This window comes from Lipotes vexillifer, unplaced genomic scaffold, assembly GCF_000442215.2.
Source record: "Lipotes vexillifer unplaced genomic scaffold, Lipotes_vexillifer_v1.1 scaffold602, whole genome shotgun sequence".
In the NCBI taxonomy this organism is placed as follows: Eukaryota; Metazoa; Chordata; class Mammalia; order Artiodactyla; family Lipotidae; genus Lipotes; species Lipotes vexillifer.
In genome coordinates, this window is record NW_006790307.1 from 3,383,231 (window position 1) to 3,404,530 (window position 21,300).

Below are 21,300 nucleotides of genomic sequence, written 5' to 3' on the forward strand. Positions count from 1 at the left end.
GGGGGGGGGGGGGGGGGGGGGGGGGGGGGGGCGGTGACCCAGCAGCCCCTACAATCCAGGAACTGTTCTAAGGCTCATACCTAAACTTCAATGATAACATCCAAATGAATAACCCAAACAGATCTGATGCTTTCAGGGAAAGCATATTTTTTTCCTGGGTATAAACACACACAGAACATCCATTTCAGGTAAGTTCACTTAGCAACATAAAATACCAAACATCCTCCTAACTAAATGAGTGACTGCTACTTCTTTACCAATTATAGCTTTCCCTCTGTTTTACTATGCCCTCCTTATAACATTTATTAAGATGTCAAATGACAGAATTGCCCCTTTCTACATTCACAGAAAGATAGACAAAATGAAAAGGCAGAGGGCTATGTACCAGATGAAGGAACAAGATAAAACCCCAGAAAAACAACTAAATGAAGTGAAGATAGGCAACCTTCCAGAAAAAGAATTCAGAATAATGATAGTGAAGATGATCCAGGACCTCGGAAAGACAATGGAGGCAAAGATCGAGAAGATGCAAGAAATATTTAACAAAGACCTAGAAGAATTAAAGAACAAACAAACAGAGATGAACGATACAATAACTGAAGCGAAAACTACACTAGAAGGAATCAATAGCAGAATAACTGAGGTAGAAGAACGGATAAGTGACCTGGAAGACAGAATGGTGGAATTCACTGCTGCAGAACAGAATAAAGAAAAAAGAATGAAAAGAAATGAAGACAACCTAAGAGACTTCTGGGACAACATTAAATGCAACAACGTTCACGTTATAGGGGTCCCAGAAGGAGAAGAGAGAGAGAAAGGACCTGAGAAAATACTTAAAGAGATTACAGTCAAAAACTTATGGGAAAGGAAATAGCCACCCAAGTCCAGGAAGCACAGTGAATCCCATACAGGATAAACCCAAGGAGAAACACACAGAGACACATAGTAATCAAATTGGCAAAAATTAAAGACAAAGAAAAATTACTGAAAGCAGCAAGAGGAAAACGACAAACAACATACAAGGGAACGCCCATAAGATTAACAGCTGATTTCCCACCAGAAACTCTACAAGCCAGAAGGGAGTGGCATGATATACTTAAAGTGATGAAAGGGAAGAACCTACAACCAAGATTACTCTACCCAGCAAGGATTTCATTCAGATTTGATGGAGAAATCAAAAGCTTTACAGACAAGCAAAAGCTAAGAGAATTCAGCACCACCAAACCAGCTCTACAACAAATGCTAAAGGAACTTCTCTAAGTGGGAAACACAAAAGAAGAGGACCTATAAAAACAAACCCAAAACAATTAGGAAAATGGTCATAGGAACATACATATCGATAATTGCCTTAAACATGAATGGATTAAATGCTCCAACCAAAAGACACAGACTGGCTGAATGGATACAAAAACAAGACCCATATATATGCTGTCTACAAGAGACCCACTTCAGACCTAGGGACACACAAAGACTGAAAGTGAGGGGATGGAAAAAGATATTCCATGCAAATAGAAATCAAAGGACAGCTGGAGTAGCTATACTCATATCACATAAAAAGATATTCGCAAATAGAAATCAAAGGACAGCTGGAGTAGCTATACTCATATCACATAAAAAAGACTTTAAAATAAAGAATGTTACAAGAGACAAAGGACACTACATAATGATCATGGGATCAATCCAAGAAGAAGATATAACAATTATAAATATGTATGCACCCAACATAGGAGCACCTAAATACATAAGGCAACTGCTAACATCTATAAAAGAGGAAACTGACAGTAACACAATAATAGTGGGAGACTTTAACACCTCTCTTAAACCAATGGACAGATCATCCAAAATGAAAAGAAATAAGGAAATACAAGCTTTAAAATGACACATTGAACAAGATGGATTTAACTGATATTTATAGGGCATTCCATCCAAAAACAGCAGATTACACTTTCTTCTCAAATGCACACAGAACATTCTCCAGGATAGATCACATCTTGGGTCACAAATCAAGCCTCAGTAAATTTTAAAAAATTGAAATCATATCAAGCATCTTTTCTGACCACAACACTATGAGATTAGACATGAACTACAGGGAAAAAAAAATTAAAAACACAAACACATGGAGGCTAAACAATACATTACTAAATAACCAAGAGATCACTGAAGAAATCAAAGAGGAAATCAAAAAATACCTAGAGACAACTGATGATGAAAACAAGACGATCCAAATGGGATGCAGCAAAAGGAGTTCTAAAAGGGAAGTTTATAGCTATACAAGCCTACCTCAAGAAACAAGAAATATCTCAAATAAAAAATCTAACCTCACACCTAAAGGAACTAGAGAAAGAAGAACAAACAAAACCCAAAGTTAACAGAAGGAAAGAAATCATAAAGATCAGAGCAGAAATAAATGAAATACAAACAAAGAAAACAATAGCAAAGATCAATAAAACTAAAAGCTGGTTCTTTGAGAAGATAAACAAAATTGATAACCCATTAGCCAGACTCATCAAGAAAAAGAGGGAGAGGACTCAAATCAATAAAATTAGAAATGAAAAAGGAGAAGTTACAACAGACACCGCAGAAATACAAAGCATCCTAAGAGACTACTACAAGCAACTCTATGCCAATAAAATGGACAACCTGGAAGAAATGGACAAATTCTTAGAAAGGTATAACCTTCCAAGACTGAACCAGGAAGAAATAGAGAATATGAACAGACCCATCACAGGTAATGAAATTGAAACTGTGATTAAAAGTCTTCCAACAAACAAAAGTCCAGGACCAGATGGCTTCACAGGTCAATTTTATCAAACATTTAGAGAAGAGTTAACACCTATCCTTCTCAAACTCTTCCAAAAATTTGCAGAGGAAGGAACCCTCCCAAACACATTCTATGAGGCCACCATCACCCTAATACCAAAACCAGACAAGATACTACAAAAAAAGAAAATTACAGACCAATATCACTGATTAATATAGATGCAAAAATCCTCAACAAGGGCTTCTCTGGTAGCGCAGTGGTTGAAAGTCCACTTGCCGATGCAAGGGACATGGGTTCGTGCCCCGGTCTGGGAAGATCCCACATGCCGCGGAGTGGCTGGGCCCATGAGCCATGGCCGCTGAGCCTGCGCATCCAGAGCCTGTGCTCCGCAACTGGAGAGGCCACAATAGTGAGAGGCCCGCATATCGCAAAAAAAAAAAAAAAAAAATCCTGAATAAAATACTAGCAAACAGAATCCAACAGCACATTAAAAGGATCATACACCATGATCAAGTGGGATTTATACCAAGGATACAAGGATTCTTCAATATACACAAATCAATCAGTGTGATACACCATATTAACATTTTGAAGAATAAAAACCATATGATCATCTCAAAAGATGCAGAAAAAGCTTTTGACAAAATTCAACACCCATTTATGATAAAAACTCTCCAGAAAGTGGGCACAGAGGGAAGCTACCTCAACATAGTAAAGGCCATATACGACAAACCCACAGCAAACATTCTCAATGGTGAAAAACTGAAAGCATTTCCTCTAAGATCAGGAACGAGACAAGGATGTCCACTCTCACCACTATTATTCAACATAGTCTTGGAAGTCCTAGCCATGGCAATCAGAGAAGAAAAAGAGATAAAAGGAATACAAATTGGAAAAGAAGAAGTAAAACTGTCACTGTTTGCAGATGACATGATACTATACATAGAATCCTAAAGATGCCACCAGAAAACTACTAGAGCTAATCAGTGAATTTGGTAAAGTTGCAGGATACAAAATTAATGCACAGAAATCTCTGGCATTCCTATACAATAATGATGAAAAATCTGAAAGAGAAATTAAGCAAACACTCCCATTTACCATTGCAACAAAAAGAATAAAATACCTAGGAATAAACCTACCTAGGAGACAAAAGACCTGTATGCAGAAAACTATAAGACAGTGATGAAAGAAATTAAAGATGATACCAAGAGATGGAGAGAAATACCATGTTCTTGGATTGGAAGAATCAATATTGTGAAAATGACTATACTACCCAAAGCAATCTAGATTCAATGCAATCCCTATCAAATTACCAATGGCATTTTTTACGGACCTAGAACAAATAATCTTAAAATTTGTATGGAGATACAAAAGACCCCAAAGAGCCAAAGCAGTCCTGAGGGAATAAAACAGAGCTGGAGGAATCAGACTCCCTGTCTTCAGACTATATTACAAAGCTACAGTAATCAAGACAATATGGTACTGGCACAAAAACAGAAACACTGATCAGTGGAACAAGATAGAAAGCCCAGAGATAAACCCATGCACCTATGGTCAACCAATCTATGACAAAGGAGGCAAGGATATACAATGGAGAAAAGACAGTCTCTTCAATAACTGGTGCTGGGAAAACTGGACAGCTACATGTAAATGAATGAAATTAGAACATTCCCTAACACCATACACAAACATAAACTCAAAATGGATTCCAGACCTAAATTTAAGACCGGACACTATAAAACCCTTAGAGGAAAACATAGGAAGAACACTCTGACATAAATCACAGCAAGATCTTTTTTGATCCACCTCTTAGAGTAATGGAAATGAAAACAAAAATAAACAAACGGGACCTAATGAAACTTCAAAGCTTTTGCACAGCAAAGGAAATCATAAACAAGACGAAAAGACAACCCTCAGAATGGGAGAAAATATTTGCAAACGAATCAAGGGAGAAAGGATTAATCTCCAAAATACATAAACAGCTCATGCAGCTCAATATTAAAGAAACAAACAACCCAATCCAAAAATGGGTAGAAGACCTAAACAGACATTTCTCCAAAGAAGACATACAGATGGCCAAGAAGCACATGAAAAGCTGCTCAACATCACTAATTATTAGAGAAATGCAAATCAAAACTACAATGAGCTATCACCTCACACCAGTTAGAATGGGCATCATCAGAAAATCTACAAACAACAAATGCTGGAGAGGGTGTGGAGAAAAGAGAACCCTCTTGCACTGTTGGTGGGAATGTAAATTGATACAGCCACTATGGAGAACAGTATGGAGGTTCTTTAAAAAACTAAAAATAGACTTACCATATGATCCAGCAATCTCACTACTGGGCATATACCCAGAGAAAACCATAATTCAAAATGACACACGCACCCCAATGTTCACTGCAGCACTATTTACAATAGCCAGATCATGGAAGCAACCTAAATGCCCACTGACAGATGAATGGATAAAAAAAATGTGGTATATATATACAATGGAATATTACTTAGCCATAAAAAGGAACGAAATTGAGTCATTTGTTGAGAAGTAGATGGACCTAGAGACTGTCATACAGAGTGAAGTAAGTCAGAAAGAGAAAAACAAATATCATATATTAACACATGTATATGGAACCTAGACAAATGGTACAGATGAACTGGTTTGCAGGGCAGAAGTTGAGACACAGATGTAGAACTCAAACATATGGACACCAAGGGGGAAAACACCAGGCAGGTGGGGATGGTGGTGTACTGAATTGGGTGATTGGGATTGACATGTATCCACTGATGTGTATAAAACTGATGACTAATAAGAACCTGCTGTATAAAAAGTAATAATAAAAAAAAATTTTTTTTAAAAGAATTGCCCCTTTCTGACAACATCCAATCTAAAGCAAAGCTCTGCTTCCTTCCCAAAATTACCCAAATAGGTCCTAACACCCTCTTACTGAGATATCCCATAGTATGTGTTCTCCCTCACTAAATGGTAACAAACCAAACCTGTGAGGGACATCTATACATATAAGAGAATATCAAGAAGAAAAAAGTGGTAAACAGTGCTTACATTACATATCAAATAAAAGAGCAAAGAAAACACCCACTAAATTAGTTACCTGGAGATTGTTAGGGATTTGAGGGAGAGTAATTTCAGTAAGCCTAGGTGGGCAACCTCTAAGTTTAGAGTTTATCTCGTAGTCTATGGGAATTAGTGCAGAAGGCAATGATCAGCTGTGATATTTAGGAAGAAAATTCTAATGGAAGAATTACCAAAAGATTAAAAAGAGGCCTGAGAGAGACTAATTTGAAAAATACTCATCAGGGAACTAAGGTAAAGAGGAAAGGGTGACATCAAGCTTTCAAACTGGGACATTTGGTGGATGGTAATATAACACAACAAAATAAGAATAAAAAAGGTTTAAGGTGGGAGAGGAGGAAGTTAAGATGTTAACTTTCAGACTTTTATGGGAGTCCCAGGTGGATTAACCTACAGGCAGTGCCATCTCATTGATTTATTCAAGTATTTTGGGGGTACCATCATTAGAAACTGTGCGAAGCTCTGCAAAAACTTATGAGCAAGACAGTCAGACTGCAACACGCACACTTGGCGACTGAAAGTTCACTGAGGAGAGAACTTATTCATCTTTAGTAAATCCAATTAGAGAAGCAAAAATAATGGTAAAATGAGCGAAGATGGCGGAAGAGTAAGACGCAGAGATCACCTTCCTCCCCACAGATACACCAGAAATACATCTACACATTGAACAACTCCTACAGAACACCTACTGAACGCTGGCAGAAGACCTCAGACCTCCCAAAAGGCAAGAAATCCCCCACGTACCTGGGTAGGGCAAAAGAAAAAAAAATAAACAGAGACAAAAGGATAGGGACGGGACCTGCACCAGCGGGAGGGAGCTGTGAAGGAGGAAAGGTCTCCACACACTAGGAAGGCCCTTCTCGGGCAGAGCCTGCGGGTGGCGGAGGTGGGAAGCTTCGGGGCCGCGGAGGGGAGCACAGCAACAGGGGCGCGGAGGGCAAAGCGGGGAGATTCCCGCACAGAGGATCGGTGCCGACCGGCACTCACCAGCCCGAGAGGCTTGTCTGCTCACCCGCCGGGGTGGCCGGGGCTGGGAGCTGAGGCTCGGGCTTCGGTCGCAGCGCAGGGAGAGGACTGGGGTTGGCGGCATGAACACAGCCTGCAGGGGGTTAGTGCGCCACGGCTAGAAGGGAGGGAGTCCGGGGAAAAGTCTGGACCTGCCGAAGAGGCAAGAGAATTTTTCTTCCCTCTTTGTTTCCTGGTGCGCGAGGAGAGGGGATTAAGAGCGCTGCTTAAAGGAGCTCCAGAGACGGGCGCGAGCCGCGGCTAAAAGCGCGGACCCCAGAGACGGGCATGAGACGCTAAGGCTGCCGCTGCCGCCACCAAGAAGCCTGTGTGCGAGCACAGGTCACTATCCACACCACCCTTCCGGGGATCCTTTGCAGCCCACCAATGCCAGGGTCCCGGGACCCAGGGACAACTCCCCCGGGAGAACACACGGCGCGCCTCAGGCTGGTGCAACGTCACGCTGGCCTCTGCCGCCGCAGGCTCGCCCCACACTCCGTGCCCCTCCCTCCCCCCGGCCTGAGTGAGCCAGAGCGCCCGAATCAGCGGCTCCTTTAACCCCATCCTGTCTGAGCGAAGAACAGACGCCCTCCGGCGACCTACACGCAGAGGCAGGGCCAAATCCAAAGCTGAGCCCCTGAGAGCTGTGAGAATAAAGAAGAGAAAGGGAAATCTCTCCCAGCAGCCTCAGAAGCAGCAGATTAAAGCTCCACAGTCAATTTGATGTACCCTGCATCTGTGCAATACCTGAATAGACAACTAATCATCACAAATTGAGGAATCATACCAAGGGTTCTATCCGTCCATTTTTTAAAAATTTTTTCTTAATAATTACTTTTATTTTAATAACTATTTTATTTCCTTCCTTCCTTCCCTCCTTTAGACAACGAATCATCACAAATTGAGAAGGTGGACTTTGAGAGCAAGATTTATGATTTTTTTCCCCTTTTCCTCTTTTTGTGAGTGTGTATGTGTATGCTTCTGTGTGATATTTTGTCTGTACAGCTTTGCTTCCACCATTTGTCCTAGGGCTCTATCCGTCCGTTTTTTTTGGTTCTGTTTTTTCTCTTAATAATTATTTTTTTATTTTAATAACTTTATTATATTTTATCTTACTTTATTTTATTTTACTTTATCTTCTTTTTTTTTCCTTCCTTCCCTCCTCCCTCCCTCCCTCCTTTCTCTTCCTCCCTTCCTTCCTTTCTTCTACTAATGGTTTCTTTCTACTTTTTCTCCCTTTTATTCTGAGCCGTGTGGATGAAAGGCTCTTGGTACTGCAGCCAGAAGTCAGTGCTGGGCTTCTGAGGTGGGAGAGCCAACTTCAGGACACTGGTCCACAAGAGACCTCCCAGAGCCACATAATACCAAACAGCGAAAATCTCCCAGAGATCTCCATCTCATCACCAGCACCCAGCTTCACTCAACGACCAGCAAGCTACAGTGCTGAACATCCTATGCCAAACAACTAGCAAGACAGGAACACAACCCCACCCATTAGCAGAGAGGCTGCCTAAAATCATAATAAGTCCACAGACACCCCAAAACACACCACCAAACGTGGACCTGCCCACCAGAAAGACAAGATCCAGCCTCATCCACCAGAACACAGGCACTAGTCCCCTCCACCAGGAAAACCCACTGAACCAACCTTAGCCACTGGAGACAGACATCAAAAACAACGGGAGCTACGAACTTGCAGCCTGCAAAAAGGTGAACCCAATCACAGTAAGATAAGCAAAATGAGAAGACAGAAAAACACACAGCAGATGAAGGAGCAAGATAAAAACCCACCAGACCTAACAAATGAAGAGGAAATAGGCAGTCTACCTGAAAAAGAGTTCAGAATAATGATAGTAAAGATGATCCAAAATCTTGGAAATAGAATGGACAAAATGCAAGAAGCAGTTAACAAGGACCTAGAAGAAATAAAGATGAAACAGACAATGATGAACAACACAATAAATGAAATGAAAAATACTCTAGATGGGAGGATCAATAGCAGAATAACTGAGGCAGAAGAACGGATAAGTGACCTGGAAGATAAAATAGTGGAAATAACTACTGCATAGCACAATAAAGAAACAAGAATGAAAAGAACTAAGGACAGTCTCAGAGACCTCTGGGACAACATTAAACGCACCAATATTTGAATTATAGGGGTTCCAGAAGAAGAGAAAAAGAAAGGGACTGAGAAAATATTTGAAGAGATTATAGTTGAAAACTTCCCTAATATGGGAAAGGAAATAGTCAATCAAGTCCAGGAAGCACAGAGAGTCCCATACAGGATAAATCCAAGGAGAAATACGCCAAGACACATATTAATCAAACTGTCAAAAATTAAATACAAAGAAAACATATTAAAAGCAGCAAGGGAAAAACAACAAATAACACACAAGGGAATCCCCATAAGGTTAACAGCTGATCTTTCAGCAGAAACTCTGCAAGCCAGAAGGGACTGGCAGGACATATTGAAAGTGATGAAGGAGAAAAACCTGCAATCAAGATTACTCTACCCAGCAAGGATCTCATTCAGATTTGATGGAGAAATTAAAACCTTTACAGACAAGCAAAAGCTGAGAGTTCAGCACCACCAAACCAGCTCTACAACAACTGCTAAAGGAACTTCTCTAGGCAAGAAACACAAGAGAAGGAAAAGACCTACAATAACGAACCCAAAACAATTAAGAAAATGGGAATAGGAACATACATATCAATAATTACCTTAAACGTAAATGGACTAAATGCTCCCACCAAAAGACACAGACTGGCTGAATGGATACAAAAACAAGACCTGTATATATGCTGTCTACAAGAGACCCACTTCAGACCTAGAGACACATACAGACTGAAAGTAAGGGGATGGAAAAAGATATTTCATGCAAATGGAAACCAAAAGAAAGCTGGAGTAGCAATTCTCATATCAGACAAAATAGACTTTAAAATAAAGACTATTAGAAGAGACAAAGGACACTACATAATGATCAAGGGATCGATCCAAGAAGAAGACATAACAATTTTAAGTATTTATGCACCCAACATAGGAGCACCTCAATACATAAGACAAATACTAACAGCCATAAAAGGGGAAATCGACAGTAACACATTCATAGTAGGGGACTTTAACACCCCACTTTCACCAATGGACAGATCAACCAAAATGAAAATAAATAAGGAAACATAAGCTTTAAATGATACATTAAACAAGATGAACTTAATTGATATTTATAGGACATTCCATCCAAAAACAACAGAATACATATTTTTCTCTAGTGCTCATGGAACATTCTCCAGGATAGATCATATCTTGGGTCACAAATCAAGCCTTGGTAAATTTAAGAAAATTGAAATTGTATCAAGTATCTTTTCCGACCACAACGCTATGAGACTAGATATCAATTACAGGAAAAGATCTGTAAAAAATACAAACACAGGAGGCTAACCAATACACTACTTAATAACGAAGTGATCACTAAAGCAATCAAAGAGGAAATCAAAAAATACCTAGAAACAAATGACAATGGAGACACAACGACCCAAAATCTATGGGATGCAGCAAAAGCAGTTCTAAGAGGGAAGTTTATAGCAATACAATCCTACCTTAAGAAACAGGAAACATCTCGAATAAACAACCTAACCTTGCACCTAAAGCAATTAGAGAAAGAAGAACCAAAAAACCCCAAAGTTAGCAGAAGGAAAGAAATCATAAAAATCAGATCAGAAATAAATGAAAAAGAAATGAAGGAAACAATAGCAAAGATCAATAAAACTAAAAGCTGGTTCTTTGAGAAGATAAACAAAATTGATAAACCATTAGCCAGACTCATCAAGAAAAAAGGGAAAAGACTCAAATCAACAGAATTAGAAATGAAAAAGGAGAAGTAACAACTGACACTGCAGAAATACAAAAGATCATGGAAGATTACTACAAGCAATTCTATGCCAATAAAATGGACAACCTGGAAGAAATGGACAAATTCTTAAAAAGGCACAACCTGCCAAGACTGAACAGGGAAAGAAATAGAAAATATGAACAGACCAATCACAAGCACTGAAATTGAAACTGTGATTAAAAATCTTCCAACAAACAAAAGCCCAGGACCAGATGGCTTCACAGGGGAATTCTATCAAACATTTACAGAAGAGCTAACACCTATCTTTCTCAAACGCCTCCAAAATATAGCAGAGGGAGGAACACTCCCAAACTCATTCTACGAGGCCACCATCACCCTGATACCAAAACCAGACAAGTATGTCACAAAGAAAGAAAACTACAGGCCAATATCACTGATGAACATAGATGCAAAAATCCTCAACAAAATACTAGCAAACGGAATCCAACAGCACATTAAACGGATCATACACCATGATCAAGTGGGGTTTATTCCAGGAATGCAAGGATTCTTCAGTATATGCAAATCAATCAACGTGATACACCATATTAACAAATTGAAGGAGAAAAACCATATGATCATCTCAATAGATGCAGAGAAAGCTTTCAACAAATTTCAACACCCATTTATGATAAAAAAAACCCTGCAGAAAGCAGGCATAGAGGGAACTTTCCTCAACATAATAAAGGCCATATATGACAAACCCACAGCCAACACCGTCCTCAAGGGTGAAAAATGGAAAGCATTTCCACTAAGATCAGGAAAAGACAAGGTTGCCCACTCTCACCACTCTTATTCAACATAGTTTCGGAAGTTTTAGCCACAGCAATCAGAGAAGAAAAGGAAATAAAAGGAATCCAAATCGGAAAAGAAGAAGTAAAGCTGTCACTGTTTGCAGATGACATGATACTGTACATAGAGAATCCTAAAGATGCTACCAGGAAACTACTAGAGCTAACCAATGAATTTGGGAAAGTAGAAGGATACAAAATTAATGCACAGAAATCTCTGGCATTCCTATACACTAATGATGAAAAATCTGGAAGTGAAATCTAGAAAAAACTCCCACTTACCATTGCAACAAAAAGAATAAAATATCTAGGAATAAACCTACCTAAGGAGACAAAACACCTGTATACAGAAAATTATAAGACACTGATGAAAGAAATTAAAGATGATACAAATAGATGGAGACATATACCATGTTCTTGGATTGGAAGAATCAACATTGTGAAAATGACTCTACTACACAAAGCAATCTACAGATTCAATGCAATCCCTATCAAACTACCACTGGCATTTTTCACAGAACCAGAACAAAAAATTTCACAATTTGTATGGCAACACAAAAGACCCCGAATAGCCAAAGCAATCTTGAGAACGAAAAAGGGAGCTGGAGGAATCAGGCTCCCTGACTTCAGACTATACTACAAAGCTACAGTAATCAAGACAGTATGGTACTGGCACAAAAACAGAAAGATAGATCAATGGAACAGGATAGAAAGCCCAGAGATAAACCCACGCACATATGGTCACCTTATCTTTGATAAAGGAGGCAGGAATGTACAGTGGAGAAAGGACAGCCTCTTCAATAAGTGGTGCTGGGAAAACTGGACAGGTACATGTAAAAGTATGAGATTAGATCACTCCCTAACACCATGCACAACAATAAGCTCAAAATGGATTAAAGACCTAAATGTAAGGGCAGAAACTATCAATCTCTTAGAGGAAAATATAGGCAGGACACTCTATGACATAAATCACAGCAAGATCCTTTTTGACCCATCTCCTAGAGTAATGGAGATAAAAACAAAAATAAACAAATGGGACCTAATGAAACTTCAAAGCTTTTGCACAGCAAAGGAAACCATAAACAAGACCAAAAGACAACCCTCAGAATGGGAGAAAATATTTGCAAATGAAGCAACTGACAAAGGATTAATCTCCAAAATTTACAAGCAGCTCATGCAGCTCAATAACAAAAAAACAAACAACCCAATCCAAAAATGGGCAGAAGACCTAAATAGACATTTCTCCAAAGAAGATATACAGACTGCCAACAAACACATGAAAGAATGCTCAACATCATTAATCATTAGAGAAATGCAAATCAAAACTACAATGAGATATCATCTCACACCAGTCAGAATGGCCATCATCAAAAAATCTAGAAACAATAAATGCTGGAGAGGGTGTGGAGAAAAGGGAACCGTCTTGCACTGTTGGTGGGAATGTAAATTGATACTGTAGAGAACCACTGTAGAGAACAGTATGGAGGTTCCTTAAAAAACTACAAATAGAACTACCATATGACCCCCACTACTAGGTATATACCCTGAGGAAACCAGAATTCAGAAAGAGTCATGTACCAAAATGTTCATTGCAGCTCTATTTACAATAGCCCGGAGATGGAAACAACCTAAGTGCCCGTCGTCGGATGAATGGATAAAGAAGATGTGGCACATATATACAATGGAATATTACTCAGCCATAAAAAGAAACGAAATTGAGCTATTTGTAATGAGGTGGATAGATCTAGAGTCTGTCATACAGAGTGAAGACAAATACCATGCTAACACATATATATGGAATTTAAGAAAAAAAAATGTCATGAAGAACCTAGGGGTAAGACAGGAATAAAGACACAGATCTACTAAAGAATGGACTTGAGGATATGGGGAGGGGGAAGGGTGAGCTGTGACAAAGTGAGGGAGAGGTATGGACATATATACACTACCAAACGTAAGGTAGATAGCTAGTGGGAAGCAGCCGCATAGCACAGGGAGATCAGCTTGGTGCTTTGTGATCACCTGGAGGGGTGGGATAGGCAGGGTGGGAGGGAGGGAGACACAAGAGGGAAGAGATATGGGAACATATGTATATATATAACTGATTCATTTTGTTGTAAAGCAGAAAGTAACACCATTGTAAAGCAATTATACTCCAATAAAGATGTTTAAAAAATAATAATATTGGTAGAAATAGATCCTTTGTACTGCACAATGAGTGGTTTCCAAAACCCTTCCTCTAATATATAAACACAATTTTACCCTTGTTTCCAACAGAAATCTAAATGCTACGGGCCAGCTGCATCACCCAGTGAACCAATTATCTTTCATATATCTTGTACACACCACACTGCTGTCTCACTTTTTCTCATTGATTCTCTTAGAGTTATGAATTGACTTGGGACAGTCTTAATATCGTTCATGTAAATAAAACTAATTTTTAGTCATCTTTCTTCTTCAGTTTCCTCAATGAGGTCCCTTTCTCCTCTTTTTCAGTAGTAAGCCCTAATCATTGCTGATAATGAGTGTTAGCAGTACTATACCTGTATCCCTCCCCACCAAATCACAAGTGAAATCGTGTAACTTAATGCCATCAATGCACAAAGAACTTAGAAAATGCTCAGAAATCACCTTCTTAATCTCTACAAATCTATTTCTTCGGATTAAACTTACTTTTCTTCAAGCACAAGCAGTCCAGATAATGTAGTCTTTCCTGTTACATTATTGTAAATGCCCACACAGTACTTTCAGCTATGTTATAGGATCTCTAAGCTCCCTTCCAACTCTGAAAACTGATGATTCTGTAACAGGCCTGAGATTTTTATTAGCATTTTAAACAGTTTCCAAGGGCAAATGCCTTCCAATAGTCAAAACACATAAATATATTTGGTGATATAAACCATAATCAAACTAGGAAATTCTACAGTGCAGTGAATTATTTTAAGATTGTATCAAATGTTATTTAAAAATAATAGATTGGTAGATTTTACAATGACTTCTTAAACTTCCCCAATCCTTACATGCTTTTTTAACTCTGGAATTAAAATCAAATTCAAGTAAAACAAGTTATCTATTGAGAACCCACATGGCCAAGGCACTAAATAAAGTGGAGGATCCAGTTCAGTAAGACAAGGTCCCTACCCATTCCTATCCCCACCCGGAGAGTGGTGTTTGTACTGTGTGCTTTCACACCTACCTAGAACCTCAAGACCTAGCTAAGATCACTCCTTGAACATGAATGAATCTCCTTGCTTTCATCTTCTCTGCCACTTAAGCCTGAACACTACATACTGCCCTGGGTTATTTATGTTTTTACAAATGCCTTAACCACTCAACAAGCATGCAGAGAATACTGAAGGCAAGCACTACCTTCAACTTTTTGTCGTCCCTCTCAGGGAATTATTTAATCTTCTAGCACAAAATACTCCCTAAGCCTAACTTAGAGGGAACTGAAATTTAAGGTCTTACTCTTAATGTCCTCTAGTCAAAATCTTGCAGAAGTACAATATGGTAGTTTAGAGTTCATGCTCTGGGGCTATCTGGAAATCCCTGATCTACTACTGTTTAACTGGCCTTGGGCAAGCACTCAGCATCACCAGATTGAAGTTTCCTCAGCTGAAACAGAGATTGCTAGTATCCACTTTACTAAAGTTGTAAGGATCAAGTGTATAAAGTCCACAGTAAGCATTAACAATTATGTACAGAGAAATAAAAGAATAGTAAAAATATTTTTTTAGCTCTCGATTCCTTGGAATACTGGAATTCAGCTGGTGATGAAGCATATGAAAATAAAAGCAGAACCTTATTAGTTACCTCAACCCACTGAATATTCAGTATTAATATTTATAGGTGCAGCATTCACTTTGTTTATACACATTAAAGTTTTCATTCTGTTATCTACAGAATCACTACTTACTGCCACTAAACCATAGTATCCTACCTTTGAAGAACACAGAACACTAAAACATGCAAGAAAAAAGGACACTATGTTTTTCCCCCCCAATAAATTGAGCCTATAATTTAAGTCCTACCAAAAAACAAAAATCTTTAAAAACGCTGACATTCCAAAATTTTGAAGTCTGCATCCATTTCTTTACCTTCTTTACATTAAAAAAACTATTTAGTTATTCAGAGACCTGAAAATTTGGGCCTATAAGGGACCTTTTGTAATTACCCATGTACAAGTCTCTCAAAAGTGAATTTAATCCCAAACTAAGTAGCCTGTCCAAGATATCAGATAAATCACAGCAAAGAATCCTACAGGACTAGCACCCATATTTGTAACTGGTAGGTCATATTCCCTTTGGATTCCACCATGAGAAAAATGTTTTTTCTTCCTTTTGGATGTACTATCTTCTTCTCCCCTTAGCACAAGGTAGAGTGGTCTGTACATGTTAGATTTTCTATAATGTTAATTACTTGTCCTCAAGATCCTTCTAGCACTAGGTATTTTAAAACATGTAACAATAACTATGATATTTACAGCAAAATAAACAAGTAAATAAATTTCTAATGAGAAATTAGAAAGCATCATTTAAAAATAGAACACATGTATTCAAATACGGAAAAATCTTCAAAACACTTGACTGCAAACGCTATTTTAATTAATCTCTTAAGTGTCAGTAATTTAATATATATAGCGCTTTGGTTCCCAAGACTTGTCTATTACTGAATGGTCTGAGCGTATTAAGTCTTAAAAACTTAGTTGTTAAAAATATCTTAATGACAAATTACTGGAAGTCACTTACTGTTCTTAGGCATATCTTCTATAATATTCACCAACTATTAAAAATATTATCAGTATCACATTTTTAGGAGTAATCCTCCAAGCAATGTTTTAACTTATTCAAGCCCAAATTAGTAGATAATCCTTATCAAGTTCAACACTAGTATACCTTAACATCAGAGCACTACTCTTCCATATAATTAGAAAAAACAAAAACAAAAAACTCCTCAAGCATGTACGTATTACCTTTCCTTTAGAGGAAATGTAAGAAAGAAAGCTTCAGTCAATAATCACATATGCAGTATTATCACATGACTTGACTTCTTTATTCTAAACATATTATCCACACACAAGTCTGACTAGTGGAACAAAACTGTACTATTATAGGGAAAGTCCTATCTTTAGACTAAAACTGAACACAATCAGAATGAAAGCCAGTACTTTTACAGAATGAGCCAAACTGACAGAAATGGGAGGGGGTAAAAAATCACACCACACATTCTACCTACTTAAAGTTTTTTATGTATGTTCCATTCAAATGTTTATTTAAATTTTAATGGCTTGCATTGGGAGCAAGCAAAGCTCCAAATGGAAGTAAACAACATTCTAATCCTTTAAAAAACAAACAAAACCTTTTATTTATTTTAATCTTGATTTTGACCCTAGAACTCACAAATCTAAAAATATTAATGCCCAAAATAAACATGTCTCTTCCAAAAACGAACACTCGAACCTTTATTATTAGCAAACTAATTTAAAAATTTTTGAATACAATACTTAAAAACTCCCTAGATAGCAAAACTTTTTGAGAATCATTTCTGGCTATGAAGTCACAGAACCAAAATGTATTTCATTGGCCATTTTAATATGCCAACATATTAATTTAATTAGGAACAGATTATTACATTTTTCTTGGTTCTCCTTTCACATATCAAAAAATATTTCCCTAGTACATAAGGTTCGGGCGTGTTTTCAGGTGTTAAAACGTACCGTTACATACAAAAAAAACCAAATAAGCCCGTCAGCCACAATTTAAATTGAAGACTATTTTTTCTTCCCTTTAAAATGCACAGAAAATAAAACCACTAGAGAACAAAACAAGTATCAAAGCTATAAAAAGCTAATTAGATCGGGAGTTGATTGATTTTGTGATGGGACAGAAGGCGGGACGGAAGGAATGTAACAATTACTGTAGTGCAAAAAAAAAAAAAAAAAAGGGAGAGAAACCAAGATTACCCGTGAAAATATAACAATTCTTCAATATGCATGTGACCAAGGTTTGGAACCAACCGTACAAGTCTCCTGGAACAGAACTTTATAACAAACCTTCACATTCACCATCCCCATATTAGAAAACTCCTTTCAATAAGACCCACTTGCTTGTTGCACCTTTTTGTTTCAGGTTCAGTAATTCACCTTTCTAGTAGTAATTTTGGATATAAGGAAATGAGACTGAAACCCCGAGATCCTGCTTGGGTTTTTGCCTGACGAGGGAAAATGACAAGAAATGCTGGCGGGAAAACCCTACGAGTCAAGTTTCCACCCTCTTGGCTCCCCCTCCACCTTCTTCCCACCTTGACGAAAGGGATAATCCAAAGAAAGTTTACAGCCCAATCCCCGAAGGGCTGGAAAAGAAAGCAAATCGTTCGAGCTGAATGCACCTAGGCCCGCTCACATCTACGAGAAAGGAGGCGGCAGCTGGGACCCCGAGTGGGCAGCAGCAGCAGCAGCTCTGGCCCTGGGAGCAGGGCGGCCTAGCGCCTCGGGCAGGCCGGCGGGTAGGCCTGGCCTCCGGGTCTCCAAGCGTAGAGCGACTCCCTTGCCCACAATGGTGCGTGATCTCGCTCCTTCACGCTACCTGGGACGCGAAAGTCACGTCCTGGGAGGGCAGAGCATGCGGTGGGGGACGCAGAAGAGGCCTAGGACCAGAGACGGGCAACGGCCTAGAGGAAAGAATGGGGGAAGGGGGTTAGAAGGTGGGCGAGGAAAGGGACCTGCCGGGATCGGGGAGCGGAGGGTGGCCCGGAGAACTCCGCAAAGCCGAGCAACCAGTTAAGGCCAAAGGGGTGGGGCAAGGCCTGAGTGAGGGCCAGGGCCGCGGATGGGGGACCCCGAGGGGAGCTGAGGGTCGGATTTCGGCCTCACCTGAAGTCCTTGTCGCTGGATGTCATTTTTTCCAGCAAATTGGAAATGTGGTACGAGGCGCTCGCCATGTTGCCGGCCTCGATCCCGCCCGCCGGCGCTGCTCGTGCTGCTGCCCGCCGCCGCCGCCGCTGGGGCTCCTCCTCTCGCTCGCCGCGGCTCCCGCTTCCAGGGTCGCAGCGCGACGCAGACGCTGACAAGGGAGGCGCCTGGACGGGCTGCCCCCTCCCCGGCGAGGCGTGGGCCTGTCCCGGGGGAAGCAGAGGCTACGGGGCCGGCCTAACGACGGCGCTGCTCGCCGGAAAACGAGCTCATGAGCAGCGAGGAGTACAGCAGGCTCTCTCCGGAGAGGCAGACACTTCCACTCGGGGCAGTCCCACTCCCACTCCCTCCAAACCCGCTCCCTAAGGCAAGAGGCCAAAACCCGCCTCCTTCGCTCCGGGGGAGGGCGCGGCAGACGCGGGACGCTACGGAAAGCTGAGGTCAGGGTTCAAGGAAGTCTCCCCACGCACGCTGCGGAGACGCTAGGTAAAGGACAATCCTGTTGGCTGAAGCCTGTGTCAATCCTCGCGTGACCCGCCCTTCAGGAGGCATGACAACGGCCAAAGGGGCTGTTCTCGCGAGACTTGAAAGCGGCGGTTAAAGGATTGGGGACCAGTGGGACGAGGATACCTTCATCCGAAAATAACTTGTTTTTCCTGTACGACAGTAAGAGAAAAAGATTACGATTTTTAAGGCTCATAAGGCCTAGGAGTAAAGCTAATTAACAGGTTAGACTCGGGGCGAACAGAAGAGTTATTAGAAGGAGCTTTCGTTCTGAATCGGACGCTTGGCCTGCATTGCCTTAACCACGATGGTGCAATGTTGCCACGTGAAAACCACAAATCCCAGAATTCAGTCCGCATGTTACACTGGGTCAAGATATGATTGGCTGAAGGAACTTATAGCTTCCTCATTGGCTCCATGGGAGGCCTGAATGCTGGGATTTGTAGTCTGGCGAGGCAGCTGTGTTGAGTAAATCCTTCGGAGTACGGTGGATTAGGTTTCTGCAGCAGATTCGAATTTTCTCTTACAGTTGTTTTTGGCTGTTGTGGGGTGTCTGCAGAGCTAGGCTGCTGCGGTCTGGGCAGGCGCATTGCGGATGAGTTGATGTTCTTGGCAGAGGCCTAGTAGCGGCTTCCTAGCACTAATCCCTGAGAGTGATGGTCGCCCCATCCTCTGAAGGCAGCTGAGCCTCTTCTGGGGACTCCCAACGTGCATTGAAGAGCCAGACCCCTAAAGCAGTAAGGACCATAGTAAGACCAAGGGCCGATGACCGATGATTGTATTCAGGGCTTATTCCTTTTATCTGGAATAGCTAAATGATTACTCTCTGTATTCAGCATTTGTGGAATTAATAATCCTGCAGCTATTTTATTGTTCCCTAAAACATACACACACAGCAATCGGAGATACCGAATCATGTGTTTCAGTATCCATGTTTTTATCTCGTTCATTCGAATTGGAGCTAGCCTTCCTAAAAATAAAATTTAAAAAAAGAGAGAGAGAGAGAGAGAAAGCCCAGTTAAGAGACGAGGAAAATTCAGTCTAAATCTGTTATTGCTCTAGTTGGGGGGAAAAAATAATTTAAATAGCTCCTTTCTTCCAGTTATTAAATCTCAACATTTCTTTACCGTTCTTTCCTATATTCACCAAATGTTATTTAGTGTCTTAGAAAAGACAGGCATAGTTATAGGCAATAACAAAATAGATGAAACACTTTCTGACCTAATAATTCATATTTAAATTTCCCCTCATTACTCGTTTACCCAACTGTATCCTGTACTTTACCCAAGTTAGCTATTATTAGGTTCCATGAGTGCTTCAGCCACAATTCCATTCTGCTCTGAACAACCTTTTCACAGTATTTAATATAAACTATACACACACACCCCACACACACATCACACACAAACAAGCCAGTCATTTATCTTGTGTGAACCCCAAGGCCTAAAATCTCAATCATCTAGTGATAACCCTTTTTTTAGCCTGAATCTAATGAGAACAAAGTCATGTTTTTTCCTTTTGTGTGTACAAATCTTTCATTTATCAATTTCCAACTGAACTATAATATTTGTAGTTAGCTTAAATATAAAGCCTATTTACTGCCACTTATTAGCTGTCGTAGGCAATTCATTTTAAGCTCTCTGAACCTCTCTTTCATCATGGGTAACACAATGATCATCAGAGTATTTCCCCATAGAGCTGTTTTAAGAGTCAAATTAGCTATTGTCTTAGTCCACCAGGGTTGCCATAACAAAATACCACGGATTGGGTGGCTTAAACAACAGAAATTTATTTTCTCACTTGAGGCTGGTGGTCCAAGGTCAGTGAGCTAGCAAGGCGGGTTTCTCCTGAAGCCTTGGCTTTCAGACAGCCACCTTTTCCTTTGTTCTCACAAAGCCTTTTCTCTATGCACCCACAGCCTGGTATCTCTTTCTCCTCTTATAAGGACACCAGTCATACTGGATTAGGACCCCACCTTTTTAACCTCATTTAGCCTTTATTGTGTCCTCATGTAACCTTAATTACCTCTTTAAAGGCCCTATCTCCAAATAGTGTCATACTGGAGGTTAGGGCTTCAATATATGAATGGGGCGGGGCGGGAATGACACAATTCAGTCCATAACAGATATCCCATATAAAGTGCTCAGCACATTGTCCAGAACCTAATAATAATATTTATAACTAATTTTTTTGCATACTTACAAAGGTCATGGAACACATCTAATAAAAGTTGGCTATTATTATTACTACATTCTCAGTCTTGTCCCTATCCCAAACCATCCTACATAGCCAGTTTAGAGTTTCCCAAAACACTGTTTTTATAGGGCTACTCACCAGTTTTAAAAGTTCAG

The 21,300-nt window shown here is 40.1% G+C and overlaps 1 protein-coding gene across 1 annotated transcript in view; it reads right to left on the reverse strand.

Annotated features, from left to right (window-relative positions):
- CAND1 (cullin associated and neddylation dissociated 1) overlaps window positions 1-18,896 on the reverse strand; it is a 55,833-nt gene extending 36,937 nt beyond the window's left edge. The window contains exon 1 of the mRNA XM_007463576.1: window positions 18,407-18,896. Within this exon, the coding sequence (XP_007463638.1) occupies window positions 18,407-18,474 (68 nt within the window). The 5' untranslated portion in view covers window positions 18,475-18,896. The remainder of the gene's footprint in view (window positions 1-18,406) is intronic.
- Window positions 18,897-21,300: the final 2,404 nt, after the last annotated feature.